The sequence below is a fragment of the Nothoprocta perdicaria genome, unplaced genomic scaffold (assembly GCF_003342845.1).
Source record: "Nothoprocta perdicaria isolate Ctin4 unplaced genomic scaffold, notPer1 scaffold_63, whole genome shotgun sequence".
NCBI classification, from domain to species: Eukaryota; Metazoa; Chordata; class Aves; order Tinamiformes; family Tinamidae; genus Nothoprocta; species Nothoprocta perdicaria.
Window position 1 is genome coordinate 1,553,105 of NW_020455899.1, and position 22,044 is coordinate 1,575,148.

General features: G+C 41.1%; 1 protein-coding gene across 5 annotated transcripts in view; it reads right to left on the reverse strand.

Annotated features, from left to right (window-relative positions):
- The window catches only part of ZNF462 (zinc finger protein 462), an 86,877-nt gene that overhangs the window by 40,520 nt on the left and 24,313 nt on the right, over window positions 1-22,044 (reverse strand). For all 5 annotated transcript variants that reach the window (XM_026049924.1, XM_026049925.1, XM_026049926.1 and 2 more), the window contains exons 2-3: window positions 6,887-7,138; window positions 865-6,335 (exon numbers count right to left, since the gene is read on the reverse strand). In XM_026049924.1, the coding sequence (XP_025905709.1) occupies window positions 865-6,335; window positions 6,887-7,106 (5,691 nt within the window). In that variant the 5' untranslated portion in view covers window positions 7,107-7,138. The remainder of the gene's footprint in view (window positions 1-864; window positions 6,336-6,886; window positions 7,139-22,044) is intronic.

Consider the following 22,044-nt stretch of genomic DNA (forward strand, 5'->3'; position numbering starts at 1 on the left):
AACAGCTCTCCTGGTTCACAGAACCACAATTTCTATTGATACTTATTAAAGGCTCCAGAAGTGGACAAGATGTCTGCACAGGAGGAATAATAATCATAATACAGGAGGAATAATAATCATAATAATCATCTTCTAGAAGATGGTTCAGTTTGCACTAGCAAGGGTAAGCCACTACTCCTTCAAAAACTGTGAGGAGTTTTCTATGGCAAGTACAATTATTCTAAGCTGGAGGAGAAGTAAGTGGGAAATGGCAGAAAAAGAGGAAGATTTGGTTTTCTACTCATGGTTCACTCGTGCAAAGCTTCAATCATCAGACATTAACATGATCAGAATCATGTTAATACTAAGCTCTATCAGAAAAAGCATTGAGACAAGCTTGAGAAAGAAACTGGTGGGATTACTGTTTCTTTATTTTTTGCTGTTTTGTTTTGTTTCTTATACTGAAGATGGGAAAAGGAATTTTTTAAAAAGAATTTACAAAAAAAGTACAAGGCAGCTTTGAAACAAAAGAAGTAACTGTCAGATACAGATGGCCTTCCAGAAGGGTGAGGAGGAAGGAAAGAAGATAAAGAAAATACTGGAGGAAGCAGTAGGAAGGAGCTGGGCTTCCTGTGGATCTAAGATGGGGTGGAGAATGAAGGAAAGGATGAGGAATTTAAAGTAGAATGTGTTAATTGACTTATGGAGCTCACTGCAACGCTGAGTCATTCATTAGCCTGTGGTCATTTGGCTGTCAAAGAGAACATGCAAATGGGCATTAGTACTTAGGAGCCTCTTGGGGTCAGAAGGGTTGGGTTTTGTTTTGTTCTTTCCCTTCGGAGGGAGCACAGGGCAGGGAAGGAGATCCGACACACAGAAACTTACCCTCTCTTGCTTGAAATCTGCAAAAGCGCCCTCTGCGTATTTCTGCTTGCTCAGAAGCTGTTTCCTCCTCTCCTGACGCTTGGCACGCTTCTGGAATTCCTCATTGTGGCTGTTCAAGTGCGCGGTCAGCTCTGCTGTGCTATGCAGCTTAGTATCACAGTGCTTGCACTGGTAGACGGCGTTCTGCGAGCGGGTGCCACTTCCCAGTATGGTAAAGTCTCTCTTCAGATCCTTGCTGTGGTGGTCAGTGTAATGCATGCACAGCAGCTCTGCTGTGCTGAAGGAGAGCTTGAAGCATTTTATGCACCTGAAAGGAAGCCACTCAATTTCCTGAGCTTCGCTCTCCACCTCAGGCTTTTCAAACTCATTCCTCTCCTCAGCTGGAGCTGGCTTTTCATGTTCATCAGCATACACAGCAGTGAAGTAGCCCCCCAGCTTGCTCGCGTGCTGCTTCTTAGGGAAAACACCAGGGTGACGCTTCATGTAGTGGGAGACAATACCCTTTTTGCTAAAAGACTGGAAGGAACAAAGGGAGCATTTCTTCTTCTCCACAGCTCTCCTCAGCTCCTCGCTTAGCTGGGGAGTGTCATCTTTGGGAGGAGATGGAATGATCACTTTATTGGGTTTGTCGCTGACGGTCCTGGAGGCGGCCAGGCAATGCGTGTAGTAAGCATCAATGTCATGTCTTTTCTGGTAGTGTGCCGCAAGCCCTTTGCGGATAGGGTTGGTGTAGGAACACAGAGCGCACTTGAAGAGGTTGTTCTTGCCCTCTGGCTGTGCCCGCACATTGTTGTGTTTGATGCGGTAGTGCCTGGCTATACCCTTCCGGGTGGAACAGAAGTACTTGCAGAGCTGGCATCGGAAAACTGTGTGAGACACTAAGTGAGAGGTGGAGAAATGAGGTGCAGGGACAGCGATTTCTCCGATATCCTCAACAGAAATCTCTGGGGAGGCCTTGATTTCAGTCACTATGTCTGGCTCCACTGAGGCAGTCACCTTTGGCGGTGACTGGGCAAAAACATCAAATTCAGGCTGATTGTGGTATTTCTCATAGTGAATTTTAAGCTTCTCCAGTGTACCATGGGTGTAAGGACACAGTTTGCACCGATAAGCACCATAGCCTTGCTTGAAAATCCTGCTTGTCTCTTCCACATCATTCTGAGTGATGTCAGTTGACTGTTCCACATCATGCACAAAGTCTTCAGCAGTGACCTTTATTGATGGGTGCCGTTTCTGGTAGTGTGTGAGGACACCATGAATGCGTGTATTAATGTATGGGCAATGTCTACACTTATATACAGCTCCTGGGTTAATATCTATGTCCTGAGCAAAGTCTGCAGCTTTTACTTTCATGCCAGGATGCTTTTTGCCATAATGTGTCAGGAGACCATGCAAGTTGTTGTACTCAGACTGACACACTGTACACTGATACGGAGTGGAGGAAATGGCAGGGTTTGCAGATGCCAGCTGGACAGTTTTTTCCTGGGAAAGACTAGGGTCCTCTGTGCATTCTGCATCCTGATCCATCTGTGATGTTGTAATCTGGTCTTCAGAACTGATCCTGGCCCCAGCTTCATCAGGCGGCAGGCCAGATTTGTCAGCAGCATCTTTCTCCTTAATGATATCTAACAAAACAGATTCATCCCCATTCATGGCCCAAGGGTGAAAAGCTTGGTAGTGATTAGTAATATCCCAAATGGAAGATGCTTCAAAAATGCAATCTCTGCATTTATAAGTCTTTGTCTCTGTTGGCATCACCAGAGCAGGAGGGGAAGGGTCGGGACCTGCCCAGAGTTTGGTTGCCATGTATGTGTAGTCAACATAATGCTCAGGATGTCTCCTTTGGTAATGCACAAGCAAACCACTTGGCTCTGTGTGTGAATAAATGCACCATTCACAGTGATAACCAGCATCTATCAAGCCATCCAAAAATGCCCATCTCAGAATGGATGTTACTGTGGCCTTCAGAGTTGGGTGGTCTTTCTTGATATGCTTCCTCAGTGCATAGAAGTAAGGGGAGGTGTAGCTACACTGCCTGCATTTGAGGGCTCTTAGCTTCGACTTGTCCCGCTCGGTGCTGGAGGTGTGAGCAGGCATGCTGCCAGATGACTTCTTCTGGCTGCGATCACAAAGGCTTCTAATGGTGGCTGTATGCTGTCTAATCACATCTGCGTTAGCTTTGAAGTCACGATGCTTCTTTTGATAATGAATGAGCACGCCTTTCACGGTTCGGTTTCCATAATCACAGTGCTGGCAGAAGAACATTTCATTCTCGGGAGGATTCACAGAGCTCTCGGAGCTGCCCCGGGTCAACTGCATTGATACTGGTGGCCTCTGAATACCAGGTGGCAACTCACCAGCCCTCATCATGGCTGCAGTGGGGGGTGCCTGCCTAATATATTTGGCAGTAACCTTTATTTCAGGGTGTCTTTTCTGGTAGTGGACAAGTACTCCCACAACTGAGCGGTTGCTGTATGAGCAATGTTTGCAATAGTAGAGTTCAGAAGAAAGGTCTGGGGGTGGAGGTGGTGGAGGTGGAGGCTGTGAAGCCAAATTAGACAGTTTGGGAGAGACAGGTGTCCCCATCTCAAAAGACATCTGAGCCAGGGCAGAGCCCCTCTCAACAGAGACTACACGCATAGTCTTCTGAATTCTGAAATAGGATGCTTTTTCTTCAGGGTGCTTTTTCTGGTAATGCACGAGAACTGAATGCATGTTGGGGCTTGCAAATGAACACACATCACAGTCATAAACCACTACAGTATTGACTGAAGGCTCCTTCTGATTTTCACATTCAGGACTAAAACTCTTGGTGGCACTTTTGGTAAAACCAGCTGGCATACCAGCCCCACGAGCCACAGGGGTGGAGGTTGCCATAGTTTTTGGAGCAGAATTCAAGATTTCTCTCAGTGTCTGAGACTCCGTGGTCAGCCCTTCTTGCTGTTCAACAACATAGCTTGAAAATATCATTGCATTGTTAATTTTCACTGTAGGATGCATTCTTTGGTAATGTGGCATCAGGCTTCTAACATTTGGGCTTGTGTAAGAGCAGAAGCGACAACGGTAGATCAGATCAGAGTGATCGAAGTTCAATACATTCATAGCTTCAGGGTGATGCTCTCCATAATGCTGCTGTAGGTCTTCAAAGTTTGTGTAGTCAATATAGCACTCCAGACATCGGTACACCGCGCTGTGATCATTGGGATCCAAGATATATCTAAAGCTGAATTTAATATAGGGGTGCATCCGTTGGTAGTGGGTGCTTACACTCCTGGCAGATTTGTTGCTGAAATCACAGTGTTTACAATAATAAAGCCTACCAGAGTCACTAAACTCTGTGGTCTCATTGTTCTGATCAGCACCATATATGTTTGACTGGCTCCCCAGAACAGAGGCATTAGGGCTCTGATGTTCTTTCATGCTGACAGAAGAATAATAATCTTCTTCATCTTCAGATAAAGTGAGCTCAATCTCTGCTCCATTGGTGGAATTATAATCATGCTGCATGCTTCTAAAGTTTGCCTCTTTCTGGGTATCATTAGCCTCTCTTCCCCACATTTGCTGGGTTGTGTAAGAACTGGAAACCTCTATCATTGGTTCTGTTTGCTCTTCTTCTCTGTCCAGCTCCACTTCTATCTCCACTTCATTGTCTTCTTCCTCTTCCTCATCATCCTCTACATTAATCACAGCATCTTCTTGCTGTTTGTTTTGGTTGATTTTGCTCTGCAAGTTGCTTGCAATTTCATCAATTCTAGTTCTCTTTTTCACAGGTGAGAGATCCAAAGGAAAGTCATTTGACACCTTCCGAGGGGCCTTCGCAACAAAGTTATTTTTAGATGAGAGACCAAGAATCGAGGTCTGGCTTTTCTTCACTGTGCTTGCAGAGGTGTGTGCATCTGCCTCGCTGTCTTGTGGCGTGTTAGACGGTGGTCCATCATACTTTGGCAAGTTGTCACAGAATGAGTGCTTGTGCTGCTGATGAACTCTGAGGCCTTTCAAAGTTGTGGTAGAATAGTTGCACATTGTGCACTTGTAGGGATGCTGTGAATGAGGCTGGGGTGACTGCTGCTGTTGCTGTGGCACTGGTTCCATCATCCCAGCTGACTTCCTTCCATTTATACTTCCAGTCTCATAAGACACTGTGCTGTCATTCAAAGAAGAGGCAATGCTCTCGCTCTGAGAGTTTACAGTGTCCCAGTCTGCTGTTGCACCTGTATGACACTGCTTATGGGCTCCAAGCTTTAATGAACTCTTGCAAGTAAAAGGGCACTCATCACACTTGTATACAGCTGTCTTCCCAGAGAGATGGATGTTCTCAATGTGACGGGAGATGCTCCGGCGATGCATTGTCAGGAAAGGGCAAAAAGGACACTGGAACCTGTTCATATATCTTCTAAAGGGAATTCCTTTTGTCTCCAATAGCTTGTTGCCATCAGAACCCATCAGTTGCTCTGCAGACATTCCTGAGGTCTGGTGATCCATGGAGTTCAAGCCATTCTCGCTGTCCATTTCATTTAGCTCTTCATCTGAGCTGGAGTCATTTAGCATACTGTTTGTTTCCAGGTCAGCAGAAGAATTTGTCATATCAGCAATTCCATAGCGGGATCTGTCGGACAAATTAACCATGCCCGAGTTGTGAGGTGACTTGGGCTTCATCTGAGGATAAGATACCGAAGAAAATTTGGAGGATGTAGAAGAGTTTGACCTAATAAGAGAATTGCTCATAGAACTTCTGAAGTTTGAGACATTAGCATTTGGCATCTCGCGCCCTGCTGTATTCATGGCGATATAATTAGAGTTTGGGGAGGCATTCTGGGCACTCTTACTCTGCACATCAGGTGCACCAGTTCCTTCTTGTTGCTGCCTCAGACTTGAAAGTATTTTTACCATGCTGCGGTGCTTCTTCATCATGTGGTCACACCAGCGCTCCCTTCGAGGTGTCTGGTAACTGCACCATTCACAGCAAAAATTGCCTCGGGATTTTGTTAGGGGCTTGACCATGGATTCCAAAATGCTCCTCTCAACAACCTCAGCAGGTAGCTCTTTGCAGGGCTCCTGCATGGCCATGGAGGCAGACGGCGACTCAGATATAGCAGCAGCAGGTGGAGTTGAACTCTCTTTCAGGTTGTTCTTGTGATACATTTTCTGGTGCTTAATAATCCTTGCACGTCTAGGTGATTTATAGGTGCAGAACTGGCAAGAGAAAACTTTGCCAAACCCCTCATGCATCATGATGTTGTAGTTTAAGGAACCAGCCGTTGGTGGCCCAACTGAGCTTCCCCCAGCCTGTGCTCCATGAACCTTGCGTGTGTGCTCAATAAGAAGGTTTTTGGAACGGAAGTAACGCACACAGAATTTGCATTGGAAAAACTTGTTGGTTGGTTTAGGATTTGGAGCCATATGCTGACCATAGAAACTCTGGCTCTGGCTATAGTAACTTCCAGTCCCCATCTGAGTTGCTGCATTTTGCCCTAAAATAAGAGTTAAAGCGAATATGTAAATAAATAAAACCAGCTGTTTTATTATTTTTTACCTCCACTCAATCTGTATGCAATACTACCACATTCTGAATCAATAAAATCACACCAGAGATTTTATTTATRGTGAGACCTATCATATAATAATGAGAAAATTAACCATTATGCATAATATGTATATATGCATGACCATAATATAAAACCTAGGATGGTCTTCCAAAATAATCTGCATAAGTAGACGGGGGGAAGCTACTATGCTGATAAAGTTCAAAATCTTGGGGTCATTCTTGGTGATGAAGAACAACCATGAAGATCTGCAAACCAAAAATCAGTACGAACGACCACATGAAAAGCTGTTGGGAAACAAACCCATTCTCCATAGTGGTTTTTACAGGAGAAAAAAAGAAGATCAGAACTAATACGGCAAGAACTAGACAGTATATTCTTTGCTGCCATAGCAATATAGATGGAATTTTTTAAATCCCACTAGAAGTACAAATTAAAATAAGCCACGTGTGAAATAGAAGGTTAGAGTTCAGATTTACCTGCTATTTCATCTGCAATTGCAAATTCATCCTTTACAGAAGAAAATTCAACCTCAGTCTGGTTGCTAGCATTTATGGAGCCAGACCTTGGCTGGGTTGGGCTTTCTTCAGAGACATCTGTTGGCTGCAGAAAAGCAGTGTGAACATCTTGAATGTGAGCTTTTAGGTCTTCATAGGATGGAGCTCGAAAATCGCAGCCATCACACTGCAGCACCTCCATGGTTCAGGGTTAATCTTTTACATTAGAAAATTCTGCAAGAAAAAGAGAGAAGTAGAGAATAAGAGATGTGTTTTACATAAATGCCACTCTAGTAAATTTTGAAATTATATAATATCAAGCTTATGATGACTTAGTAATTTACAGAAATTCCATAAGTACTGTAGTGTAAAACTCAAACTTTGCTAGGTATCTTAAGGTATCAATTCACTTTGCTAGGTATCTTAAGGTATCAATTCACTGAAAGTCCTATCTAGGTGGTTCACAAGTTGCTGACTCAACACCACAAACATTCAGCTGTCTGACAAATGACTATTGATTCAGTGGACTTCGTCCTCTTGGCCTTCCCATCCCACAGGACAGGGCTGTTGTTCTGAAGTCTGTCTCGTTCAAAGACCAGATAAGGGTATGCAAGAGAAACAGCACATTACTCTCAGTCATGCACTGAAATTTATCAGTAACAGTGGTTTTTGCCTCTTTGAGTGTCCTCTGACACTTCAACATTTTCGTTGGTTGCAAAGTTCTGTGTGCTTTACTACTAGAGTTTAAAAGCTCCCACAGATACATACTTGCATTCTACTCAACATCTGATTGTGCTTGACCTTGTTGGAAAACCTGGTTATTACTTCAAGATGAACTAAATGTATCCAAGGTGGTATCCAAAGCAGAATGGATTACTCTGCCTTACTTCCTCCAAGCTTTGTGAGGGCATCTCCATTCTTGATTGAAATCTAGGGCTTAGATCCTTGGTGGATTAGGAATCTGGAGAAAGGGGATGTCTGAAGGAACAGATTAACAGCAGTGGGAACAGGAAATCTGAATAGGGACAATGGAAACATGAATAATAAAATAACACAAATTCATCTGAAGGCCCTGCATATTTTAAAGCACCAAGTAACATAAGGTTTGGCAGTATCAACTATCAGGATGGGAATAAGGAATTGTGCATCACAGAGCAGTGATGGTATTTGTTATAGAACTCAAAAGTTTTACATCCCATCATGAAGGATAATACACTCAAAACACAAACAAGATGGAAGGCTGAGATCTTCCTACTTTCCATAGCACTTGGAACAAGAGTAACTTCCTAAATTAATTACTTCTTTAAGTTTCCATAAAGCTCCTTGCTGCTCTGGCCAGATGAGCTAGCCATTCTTGAGATTCATGATGCAAGTTCAGCCCAAAATATTGAAAATTCCATGTATTTTGTGTAGAGTCTGAAGCTACCTCACCAGAAAGGAGAAAACATTAGTGTACAGAAACAAAAGAGGACACAGCACCAGGATTTTAATAAGAGAAAGCTTCTCCTGGTAGACTGCTAAAATAAACTTTCAGCAAGTCAAAYTCTGGACAGTCTGAACACACAGGCACTCCACATATTTACCTACATTACTTGTGGGCTGCAATGTCTCCTTTCTCTCTCCCCCTCATTTTCTCCCACCACCAATAAAGAAAATGAATGCTGCACCAGCTTCTTTTCAGCTAACAAAGTTACAATAATCGAGATACTCAAGCTTTTATGTGCAAGCACCAGACCAAATTGTGTGGAAGAGGTTGCTATCTGCTCTGGATCAAATTACAGCAGTGAGTGAAGCCCCACCCCACGTCTCCTTTAGCACAGTCCATTAGACCTGAAAACAAATTTTTCCATGGAGCAGACGACTCCTGCATTTAGAGCACTTCACAGAAAAGCAGATCATCCAGTTTTCACTACCCATCCCCCAAGCTTAGTCCTTTCATCTCAGCCAAACAAGCCACAGCTCTGCTGAATGTGTTTATCACACTTTCAAGAGATATGAGCCCCTGCGTCACTGAAGCTTTAAGACTCACTAAGCTGCCCTAGTCCTCTGAGCTTTGGGAGCAGCCATTTTAGCTCAGACAACTCCTGCACTCAGAGGCTCAGAGCTTCTCGCCTGTGCACAACATGGCCTCACTTATCTCAGCTCCATCTCAAGCACACCAGGGTTTTCCTTTCTCCCCCCGCCTTTTTTCCTCCTCCTCCTTCTTCTCCTTGGGTGATGCTTGAAAAATCAGCCTCTCCAAAGCACAGCTTCTCTTCTCCTGTGTAGCTTGCTCCCAAAACCATGTAGCTGCTGTCCCCGCACGCTGCCCAGGCAGCACCTTCCCTCCGCTAAGCAGGTCACCCAAAAGCATCTCTCAGGCTTGGTTCCCCTGTCCCATGGATGACACACACCACGCTTTGTGCCAGCATTACAGCATCAAGACACTGGTCCAAGCTGTCCTACAGACAGAGACAACACACAGTCGAACCTCCCAGAAGGAGGAGGAGGAGGAGGCGGTGGGGGAGGCAGGCGGGGGGCCTCCAGCCTGCCCTGTCCCTGGGGAGCCCTCCTGCTCGGCGCAGAAGACACACCACCCCACTCCCCTGCCAGATTCCAAAGTCTAATGACCTTTGTTAATCACCAGCCAGCCTGTCTGCATCAGCAAGCCCTGCCAGCAGACACACCCTTCAACACAAAGGCTGTAGCTATGCCTTTTAAGAGAGGTTCTCTGAAAGCTCCATTGTGTGGAAGAGAGGAAAAACAACACACACACAGACATACACAAATCTCCCTCTCTCTCTCTGTTTCTCCCCCCTGAAAACTTCAGCCCCTTCAGAAACACCACCACAAAAAAAGCTTTCTGCTTTGTGTCTCTTTTGGAAACTTCAGACCAGCTTTACAAAACGGGAAATCAAGAAGGGAGGGCAAACCTGAAGTTCTGAAAAGGATAAGCTTGACYGATTCAGAGGTAAAAAGCACCATCATCCCCATCCCTGGCAGTTCCAATTCTTTAAAATGCAGCTTTCAGAAGCTGTCCTCAAGGATGCAGCTTGTTGTCTAGACAATCTCAAACCAGTAGTACCCTTCTTCTGCTACAAAGCAAAATGTTGAGAGTTGAAAGACTGGTAAGAGCTGCCGACCATAAAAATATGCTGAAGAAGCCTTTCTAGGAGGTTCTAGCTTTCATGTCAGTATGGTCTCTATCACAAAGGCAGCACCAAGTCATGTAAGAGGTTAATCTTACAGCAGCTGAGAAGAGCAARCATCAGGTACAGCTGAATGGCCTTCAAATTGATGCTTTCACCAAGAATCATGCTGAAAGCAGGCTGAAGTGTTTTGTTAGGAATTCTGCTCTACTATTTGCACACTTTTTCCTTTAAAATTCAGACTTCATAGAAAGGGGGGAGAAAAACACAGAAACTACCAGTTTGAACTCATTTATCAAAAGAAACTGAAACACAATGCATGTCTTTCTCTCCTTTTTTTTTTTTTTTTCCTGTCTGTACGGGATATGGAACTCAAGAGGGACTCTCCAACCCAACGGCAAAGAGGAATTCCAGTGCAGATGCTAAGACGACACCCCAAGAAAAGGAGACAAAGAACAAGATTTGCACATTTGTCCAGCATGACCAGCTATGGCAGCACCTTCCATACACACAAACGACAGTTCCTTCTGCGTTTCGTTTGCTCAATAAAACCTGCATTCCATAATCCCTTTAATTTTCAAACAGCACAAGGGCAAGACTTAGGGGGGATGGAGGTGGAGTGGGATGGGGGGAGGGGAAGTTACTAAATCTGCTAAATCAAAAGCAGAACAGGAAGTCTGGGGAGGSAAAGAAAAAAAAAACTACCATAAAATGAATCCATAAATCCCACAAGTCCTCTAAAATATTCACAGCCAATCTCTCGAGACAACATTGCCCACACATAATGTGGCTTATAAAATACCCCTGCTCATGTGAGGGTAGCCCCATGAAGCAGATGATAAAATACCTGTATCCAGATACTTACAGTTTTTTCTTAAGGTAGATGTCTCTACTGTTTACCACAGAGAAGATGTGTGCTCACTTCTCTCATGAGGGGAAAACTTACCAAACATGGGGAGAAAACTTTCCAGATACTGACCAAAAGCAGCTCACAAAGCTGCATAAAAACCCAAGGTGGAATCTCAAATCATCCTCAACCTCTTGCACTCCACTTAGGAACATATGAGGAGCACATCAGAAACACAGTTGCATTAGATTTCTAGGTTTTGAAGAAGCCAAAACAAAAGATAATTGTGCTTGTTGAATAACAGTCATTACAGAACTTGGCAGCAGCCGGAGTAGTACAAATCATTATGTTTAAGTTTGGTCTTAATGCTTCAAAATACAAAATTAATTGCGAAGCCCAAGGCACTGACCTCAAAAATTGAGCTTCTGTGGCTGACTACCCATCCGTTACATTCAGGGATGAGAAGTCGGCAGCGCTGCTCGAAGTCCAGAACAAGGCGCACGTGGCGCAAACCACAGCGGGAAGGGCCAGGCGGACCACACGCACAGACGCGCACACCCCACAACACCACCACACTCAAAAGGAAGAGGTTTTCCACAATCTCAGAAGCTCTCTGTGATACCCTGAGGGACCAGACACTCCCTCAGCTCCAGGCCTCAGGCCCAGGTCACACACGCACACCTCAACCACACCATTCTCAGGGGATGCCATGCACCAATGGCCTCTTTGGAGCAATCTTCTCAGATCCCCACTTCAGACACTCAGTTTTGGCCTGATGACAACGACAAGCTGCCCCTTGGGCTTCCGCTGCTCCCAGTTCCTCCACGTCGCGTGACGTGATGCGACACATTACCTCACAGCGCACTGCTCATGTCACGGCTCAGTGCTGACACCAGCGGCCCACCTCAGCCTCCTAACTTACAGACCTTACTAACTTACAGACCACCAACAAAAATAAGGAGGGAAAGCTTCTGTGCCTTATAGGAACTACACAGTTTTCCACAAAAAATGAACCTGGTGGCAGTGCTGATGGGCAGAGGCCAACCCCGTCATAGCCATGGTGGTGTGAGGAAGCACCAGCAGGTGCAGCCAGGAGGTCCCCACAGCAGCGGCTGTTCTCCACTCGGGCCTGTTCRTTAACTAACACACTACTAACTGATTCACTTAGGTTTGGGGACCTTAAAAATATGGCTACAGAGGATAACAATGTGGGAAAACAAAAGGGACTAAAAACCATCTATACACCTGAGAAACTGGAAACCTGAAAGCTATCCTAACTTGAAACTACTGTGGTCTTACTTTTCTTTTTTATTGAATGCAATTTATGAGGAATTGCAAGAACAAAGTCAGCCCTTGTTTAAAGTCTGGTAAGGTTACTGAACTTGTGTCTGTTTTTCAAAGATCAATCTCTAGTTTAAGCTACTGGGATTTTTGGGCCTTTAAAGGCTGAGTTTGAAATTATTCCTCCAAGCTGATAACAAAAATAAACTAAAATGAAATTATAGTCTTCTTCTGTATTTTTTTTTTTTTTAGCTGAGTTTTTGCAGAGCTCCATTGGTTGGGTAGCAACTTTTGACTTCCACAGAGTTATTTGCTGGTTCCAATTGGCATACAAAAAGACAAAAGAAAAACTTTATTACCCCTTGAACTTTCATTGAAGTGCATTTGGGGATTTTCTGTATTACTATTTGAAACTCAATGGTTATACTCATTAGACAAATACCACAGTGATTCTTACTCCTACTGCCCGTTAATTCCAGGAGATACTTCACCTAATTTGTTCTCTTTTCTGATGACCTACACCTAATTTGTTATCATTTCTGTTCACCTACACAGAAATGCATAGTAAATTGCAATGTAAAATGTCAGTGTTTTCAGGAGAGAAACTTCAGTTACAGATCCACAACAATAAAAACAACCTAAACAGAGCAGGGACAGACTCCCCAAACTTTCCTAAAATGTGTTTATCCGGCAATATGGAAGAAAGAATTTAAAAAAAAAGAACACTCCATGTCAAATTCCACAAAAGAAAGTGATTCTACTGCACATTCTTAGTACTTCTCATTCAAACTTTTCTGAAATATTTCTGTCCCCCCCCCCAAAAAAAAAACCACAACCAACTTCGCTAACATCAATACAGTTGCCATTTCTGTTTCTTTTCAGTATCTAAAAACAGTCATTCATTTGACATAGGCAATGCCATTTAGCAAGGACTATGGGTCACTATAAAGCCACTGCCTAACTCGCAAAATCTTCTACACTTTAAAGGAAACCTTTATAACCTGCCTTATTCTTAAAGTTTGTGGAAGAGAAACTATACAGTGTTGGGATCAACTCCGAAGTGTATTTATTTATTTATTTATGTTCATGAAGATAAAAAGGATTCACAGAATCTCTGCTTATTTTTCTTCCTGGGACCTTCATACCTAAACACRTAAATGAACCAGAAGAGATCAAAATGATGGACTAATTGCTATCAGCTGAACCACGTCTCCAAGACTAACAATCTTTTTGAAAAATAGACAATAAATTAAAAAACTACTGCTTTCTTACTCATCATACCCATCATATCCACTCTATTACCCATTATTTACCCATCATAGATTCTTCAAGTAGGTATGAAAGAAAGGTAAATCACAAATAGGGGCACAATGTGAGCCTCACCTACATATCTTGTAGAACAGACTATTGTTACAGACTACTACTCCAAGAGTTAGCAAAAGATAATTATCTCACTACAAAATAAAACAAGCAAACAACAATGAAAAAAATTCTTTCTCAGTAAGAAAGGAAAAAATCCAGCATAGAACACCTGAACTTAATCTAAAGCATTACTTGCAAGTAAATCTGATCAAGAAAAAGCATTTTTAGATTTAAATAACCTAATCACAAATGCCATCAAGCTGGGACTTTATTTTTTCCAAGTCCCAGAATGCAGACCACTATTTTTCTGGTTTTCTCAAATAATCTCTCCTCTTTTTGTGAGATCTGCTATTTGAATTCTTCAAGTATACTTTCAAACTTAAGACTTCAAATTTCAAATAAAAACAGAGTGCTACTTAATTAACAGACAACTTAATAGAAGCGTAATCCAGAAGTGTGAATTTCAAAATTTTGTTGTCTTCCCTTGCTAATGGTTAGCTGTTAGCCATCAGGCATGGACAAATGGATCTGAGGATAAAGAATATCAGGCCTATGAGAAGTCCTTCAAAAACCAAATGAGTTTCCCCAAACATGACCAGATTTCTTTCTAATGTCCTGAATTTCCTTCATGGTAATTCCTACAGAAATTAAAAAGATTCTATATTTATCTGAGAAATACTTAAATGCTCAAAATAGACTTTTCTCTTAGTGTGTCAGTTACTACATTTATAGCACAAAATAAGTTTTGGAGTGCAAAAACATGGAAGCATATACGCACTTTTTCAGAAGTTTATCTGTATTTCATAAGACTCAATAAAGAGAATATGCTTTGGCCACATACTACAGGGAGGTATAACAAACACTTTATCAGGGGAGAGGTAAATTCTTTTCAGGTGGGTAAACTTGGTAAACTTACTTCCTTTCTTACCAGGAAATAAAGACACACACTTTAAACATTTTCCCAGTCAAAACATTTTCCCAGTCAAAACTATCAAAAGGATATGAGTGTGTATATCCTTAGGTTAGTCTAATAAATTACTCTATTAGACCTTTCACCTTTCATACAGACATTAACTTAATTAAAAAAAAAAAAAGAAAAGATGGAATAGCATAGAGACAAAACTCTAGAGTAGAAATTAAGTTAGCCTCTTGGCTCCCATACTAAATGACCATGGGAAATTAGCATGTTCAAAAGGCCAGTGGGCAGCCCCATCTGGGAACACCAAGATAAAAAAGGAACAAAACAATAAAAAAATAGTAGATCTGGGCTTTCCCATTTTCAGATGAGAGTTCATAGTTAGCTACCTCAAGAAATCCAGTTCCTAGATTGAGAATTTGGGGTAGGTGCACTCCCTATGTAAATAGGCTCACAGAGGAAGGTGTCAGTAGGTGGTGCTGAAGAACACAGCAGAACTGTTCCTGGATACTTCAGAAAAAAACTTTATCTATATTGCAAATGATGTCTTCTAGATGTGCTCCACAGGAAGGATGAATTATCAGAGGCACCCTAAAAAGGAACAAGGGGAGGGGCAGACTCCTCAGCCTGGCATAAACGCAGCTAAGATCTCTTCATTTGCCAAGAAAAGTTGAAGCCATTACAAAGGCATTCAATTAGCAACAAACCAGGCATGACATGCTCAACTGCCTACCCTGCTACACCATGAACCGAAGTGGGAAACAGAAGTGTGAGTGGAGTGTCAGAAGTCCCCTGATGGTCATCAGGACCTTAAGTATACCTCAAAACACATTATCAGCTAGGTATGTCTTTAAAAGCAATCGGGCCATTAGCACCAAAGCATGTGCACCAGTGCACGATTTGTGGTTGGTRATCTGCAAGAAACACGGTGTTTTTACAAATTGTAACTACAGCACATGAAGTACTTGACCAAACTGAATTATGAGAACACATGAAATGATGTATTATTAAAGGTGACACAGAATTTTAATTTTAACAACTAGAGACCATATTAGTCAACATGGTTGGCCTGGAAGTCAAGCAAATCCTTTCTATGAAGTCACAGAAGTGGAAATTATATTCAAAAACATTCAGAAAACACCACCACCACTCAGGAGGAAGTTCAGCTTTGGGAATGCTACTGAAGAACATCTTCAAGAAGACAAAACAAGGAGATACGACCAACACCTTGGAATACAGATGTAAAAAGCTATTTTGCTGAGAGGTATTTTGCCTGAAACCATGGAGTCTGGTTAGCCAACAGAAGTCATAGTTAGTAATAAAGGAGAACAAAGCTGAGCAGAATGGTTCACTATATCGTGTAGCTCGAAAAGCACCTGAAGTATCGCTTTACAGTAGCAGGACAGTGGCTGCAATTCCACTGGTGCACAGGTACACATTAATGAGAGAAGTTTAAGGATTGTTTGTCTCTCCCACTATATTCTTCAAAAGCACTGATTTCCTTGCTACTTGAACACCAACTTTGGCTCTTGCATTACTCCACCTCTCTCCAAGCTTCTCGTTTTATTTGACATGTTCTGGGAAGCAAGTTGAAGTCTCTCTGTCAGCCAGTTTATTTCTTCAGGTAATATAAGTCCATCACTGACCCACTTATAATGCTAGACAGAATACATATTATTATTTGGCCACTGACATACAGTACGGCAGACAACATCTTTGCCTTAGGTAGGTGAATATATATTTGTGAGGCGTTTGACAAAATGCCTTGAGCAGTTACCTTAGATCATCACTAGACTGCAACCTCCTCTGCCCCTCATCCAACATTCCCAAAAGATTTTTCCATCTCTGCAAATGAAGGTCCTCTGTCTGTTTGGGATATTGACTGACTTGATTGGATTGGTGCCCTTGAAAAGATGGAGCAAGTTGCAGCTAACATTTACACATGATTGAAATATTTTACTTTGTCCCAAATTATAATTTTATACATGTTCCATCACAGTACACTTTGGATTGTAATATGTACACATTGGAACACAATGTAGGAGGTCAAAAAGAAAATCTCACTTTTATTTCCCCTTCAACTTTCATCTCCACCCACCTGATCTTTCCAGGAAACAGTGTTTTCTGCAATCTATGTAATATAGCCAATGTTTTCAGGTATAAAATATTTTATATAAGGCAAGCATATTGGCATAACAATCATTTGTGTAAAATGCAAATATCAACAGAATCTAGAAGGAACTAAGCGGAATGTCTCCAATACAGTTCAAGGGGGGAAGGAGATTTAGATTTATCCTAGTATTACAGTCACAGTATTAATGAATTGACTAAGGTTAATGGAAGCTCTCCAGCCAGAAAATGTTCTGATCAAAGAGGCAATAGAACCCTCTTATGTTAAAAACAGGAAAAAGCTGCATGCCTTGTCTGAGGAAGAAATGTGCACTTTGTTATGCAGGTAATAATTAAGAACAATCTCTCAAAAAAAAAGAAAAAAAAATCTGTAGATAACCTTTCCAATAATAAACAGTCCTTTCCACCAAATAGTCTGGATATATTGAAATTAAGGAGAGAACTGTTATTAAAACTGAGCTATATCAAAAGTGGTAAGAAGTTGAAGCTTCTAATAAAGTTCTTATGTCCTAGTTTATTCCTTTTTGCTTTAAATAAGCTCTTTGAGGGTCAGCCACCAAGATCCAATTTCTTTCAGTTCCTCTTAAGAAATACTCAAACAGGAAATAGACCATAAAGAAAAAAAAAAAAGAAAAAAAAAAAAMAAAAARAAAAAAAAAARACTTTCTTTGTAAAGGGGCCCATGGCTAAGGGGGCAGAGATTACAACCAACAGTACCCTTTGAAAAGTTACAATCCTTACAAATATATGCTCCCATTACACAACTCCTGTTTTTTTTCCTACTGATGTAAATGCTTTACACTTAACTATTTTAAATGGCAAATTTCAAGCATGTTAGATAAGTAGTAAGAAAACAAAATTCACTTCTAGAATAAGAAATCAGTTCCTATTAACTCGTGATTACCTTTATTCTAGGGAAAAAAAAATCAGGCCCTGAAGACATGAAGTGAAATATGATAGAAAAAGGAACTTCCAGAGCTTTATTCCTGGTAATACACACAAAAATACCAAACTACATATAAATAAGTGAGTGTTCACTTCCAGACTGAATTTCTCCCCCTTCATCTCCCTAAAAAAAAAAAGAGAGAAACTCTGTATATCTTTTCTTTACATTTTCCTCCTCCTCATTCTTACTACTTAACCCAGGGACTTAAAGGCACAGCTTCTTATAACTTACAAATGCTTCACTAACGATTTTAGCTACCTCAGGCCATCACCAAGTTGAAACCTAGCCCTTATGTTTATTCAAACACTATGGAAAGGTGTACCTTCCGGAGGTGTTCCTTCATTATGGAAAAAAAAAAAAAAAAAAAAAAAAAAAAAGGACAATCCTCTTCAGAGCAAGGCTCTGGATAATTAGATTCTTTAACCTTTGGAAATATGTGTAACCTGGAAAATGAACCCAAATTCTTAAGTATATATTTTAATAAGAGACAGGAAGTAGAAAACTAAGCGCAGCTCCCCAGAGAGCATTTGGTCCAAGCAAGGTGAACACTGTTAAAAGATTTTCAGTTGCATAGGCAAGTCCAAACAGGAAATACACTTTAGAAAGTTCTCATGCATACACTTAGTCAACCTTTTCCATAGTGGACTTTCTCTGAAACAGGAAAGGAAAAGTCCAGAAAAAGACCTGTAAGGTGTCTTAAGAGACTTTAGAGAAATTCAAGAAAAGGAAGAGTGCCCAGTGTAGGAGAACCCTAGACATTGACAAGATTTTGGTTTGTGTGTAGATGTAAAGAAGTAACAATTAGAAGTTTGAGAAAAAGCACTGAATGAAATGCCAATAAAAGATCTTCTTACAAGCTTTGTACTGAGAAGTCTCAGTACAAATTTCATTTGCAACTCCAAACATGCATTGAAACTTCATGGGACATAGGCTCTTTGGGACAAACACATATTGACATATGGCTCTAGGAAAGGACACTAGATAGCCATCTTCTTTAATCCTTGCTAGCCATTGCTTTACCTGCAGAGAAACTGCTCCAGGGATATGCCTTCTCTACCACAGTGGCACAAAACTTCTTGGCTGCCAACAGCTCCATCACCAAAAGAATTAAATGCAATGGGGTCTGTGTGCACCTGCTTATGGAACAGATGCATTTCACTCTGAAAGACCAATTTTTTATTACTCTTTTCACTAGCAATCCTCTTTTCTTCTTTCCTTCCTGACATGGGTTCCTGCAACTGGCCACAGCAGGTCTTCCAACAAAACACTTTCATCTTGCCTGCTGGTCATGCTGCAGGACACTCTAACCATGTACAGGAGAAGAACAAGCAGGAAGATTTCATCCACACTTGGACACGACTTTGGCCCAAAGGTGAGTATTATTTGAAAGTGCAGCAGCTCTGCCTAAGTAACTGCAAGGGCAGACGAACCCTGACACATACTCTGCATAAACAATAGATGCAAGTGGACAAGACAGTAATCAAAACATACTTTAAGCTAACAAGAAAAAAAGAAATAGCTAAAAAAAAAAAAAAGAAAAAAGAAAAAGAAAAAATCCAACAAGCCTTATGACCACTGAAAACAGACAACAGTTTTCAGCCTGGAGAGATATGTACAAAATTATACAATTCCTTTAGTAAATCTGAAAACTTTAGCATTAGCAGAATGAGAGCAAAATGAAGTGTTATCCAGCTCGMAACATTTTGCATAAAGAGAAGGAATAGGTCAGTAACAAAAATGTGCTACAATATACTATACTTCAAAAGAAAAAGTTGCGTAACTGAAATTGGTTTTATCGATCATTATAAAACTACTTAAAAAAAAAATGTTTGATTTAAGGGGAAAAAAAATCACAAACTTTCCAACTTCCTGTTCTTCGATGAGATGCACATGAATAATTTAGGTAGCTCAAATATCATAAGAATTCTACACCTCGGTAGGTTTTGAAATGAAGTAGGATTACTCTGAAGCAGAATCACATGCAAAAAAAGTATATCTTTTTTTCTCTTCTCAAGACAGGAACGAAGATAGGAGAAAAAAATTCTAAGCTATAAACAGCATAGCCTCAACTCCTGTGCATTGAATGTGCTTAAGGTTTACATTGASTGTGCTTAAGGTTTACATTGACTGAAGGGAATAGATGCATCTTTTCAAATACATATGGAAAGGAGAGAAAAAACATGCATCTCTTGGCTGTTCAGCTAAGTGTCCAGCTAAGTAAACAACCATATAGACACAATATTCACCAACATCATTTGCTGGTCAATTGAATCTCTACCTGTTTTTTCATAGAGAAAATTCACACATGGACTTCATGACACCAAAATACAATTAATATTTTGAGGCACTTCGTTATGATCCAGAATCCATTACATTTTTTGCTTTTTTGGCCGTTCATACTGTTAATGTGCTTTACAATCCATTCTAGACTATATTTATTATTATTTAAAATTCATTTGAATAAAGGCATTTATACTCTTTCATTTGTTTCTTGAAATAAGCATTCGTTCAAGCGTGGGTTCTTGTTTGCAAGAATGTGTGCACAGAGTTTCACATTCATTTAGGACTTCATTGACAGAAGAGTCTGTGTCAAAATAATACAATCAGTCCTACAAAAATCTCATTTTTCTTCTCGTTTATGGAAAACCAAAGGGAGATAAGACAGCACCATATGACTCAGGTTTCCATTCACCTATGTCAAAAAAGTTGTTTAAAACMAAGTAACTTGCACACACAGAGAAAAAAGGACTGAAATATCTCCCTAGTTTTCAAAGAGCTTTGAATTATTGAGCATAATCTGAAGATTCACAATCTGCTCATAGTATRTAAGGAACAAAAAGGCAGAATGAGATATATCAAGCAGCTACACCTGGTACTCTGTTCCTTGCAGTTGCTACCTGCTTATGTGAATCACGCAGTCTGAGCCCACACTGTGGTGACCACCTCTGTGTGAAAAAGCAAGCTGGGTCTCACCATGAAGAGCCTTCCTCCTTTAGCTTGCAAGGGAGAAGCACAAGGCGGTGAAGTGGCCTCGGTCCAGGTCACAGAGCTGGTCTGTGGCGCTGCCAGCAGCAGAGGGTAGGTTTCCATCTTCCAGACCTTTCCTGTTACACCACACACTCCCTCAGTGCCAGCATCTCTGAAATCCCAGTGCTGATTTCCCACAACAGCTACGAACACAAGTTTCTCCAGTGTAGTGGAAGTTCAAAATTTGGTAGCAGGGGTAAATTATACACCATACACACAAAGAAATAACTAATGTTCTTTATTAATCAAGTTTGTTTGTTTAACTGGCTTTGCCATTTCCAGCTTGCTGCACAGAATCCGGGTTTTTGCAGAAGAATTTAGGTCAGGTCATCAAAATGTCCACAGAGCCGAGGAGAACAACACCAAGGACAGAGGTTAAGGCTGGTGAACCTAAACCCTCGTATCAGATAAAATCACAGGAGTTCATGAAGGAAGAGGTAGATTAAAAAAAAAATAAAGATGAAAAAAAAAGGGAGCTTTATATGAGGGTAGGGAAGAAGATTTGTTTCCAAGGAGCAAAAGTTAGAAAATCCCACTAAATGGCTTTTTGCTTAAGATCATCATACCCAAACTGATCAACTCTTCTACTCTGTCCTCAAACTCTTCTAAAGACTAGGCAAGATATTTATCACTGTGCTGTTCCAGCAAGAGTCTAACAAAAAAAAAAAAAAATCAGAGCTTACTAGAAGTCATCAAAGTATATCTTCTTCATAGCATCCTTGTAAAAATATCCATACGAGAAAAAACATAGATCTTCCCCAGTGTCTTCTTTAGGCAGGAGATATTCATGACCAAAGAAGAGGAAGTTTGATTTAATCAGACCTTTCTTTCACACATGCTAACTGGAGCCACAAAGCTTACACACACTTCCACTCCACCCTGGCTAACAAAATTTATGAGAACAAACCAGGCAATCCATTTTCACATGCTGACAATTACATCTGCCCTTCATTGTTAGGGCATTACCACAAAATATATCCACATATTTTATGTATTAAAAAAAAAAAAAAAAGAAGTTTGAACTGTGAAAGAATCAACTCCTTCAAAGATTCAGGCTAAACATCACCTTCACTACTAACATGCTGTTTCTGAAGCACTTCAGGCACTTCAGTAAAATAAGCCTTCTGTGATTCCATTTTAAGAGTTTGGATGTCTAAGAAAACACCTCCTTCCAAAAATCATAATTAGCTTGTGCTGAGAGACATGTGTAACATACCAAGGACTCCTGATCCTGTTTAATGTGAACCCAAGCTTTGCAAAAGAGGCTTGGAGAAACAGAGCAGTCTCTGTAGCAATCTCAGATACTGCTGGCATTCCTGCTCAAGGAAGCATACTGAGCATGCTTGATCCTATGTCCACAGAGCAAAACCAGCCTGAGCTTCTGCAAAAAGAGCAATATGTGTCATGGGCAGCTGTGATTGTTTTTTTTGCTGGGTTAGAGATACAAAGTGGTAACACCTTTTTCTTTTTTTTTTTTCTTTTTTTTTTTTCTTTTTTTTTTTT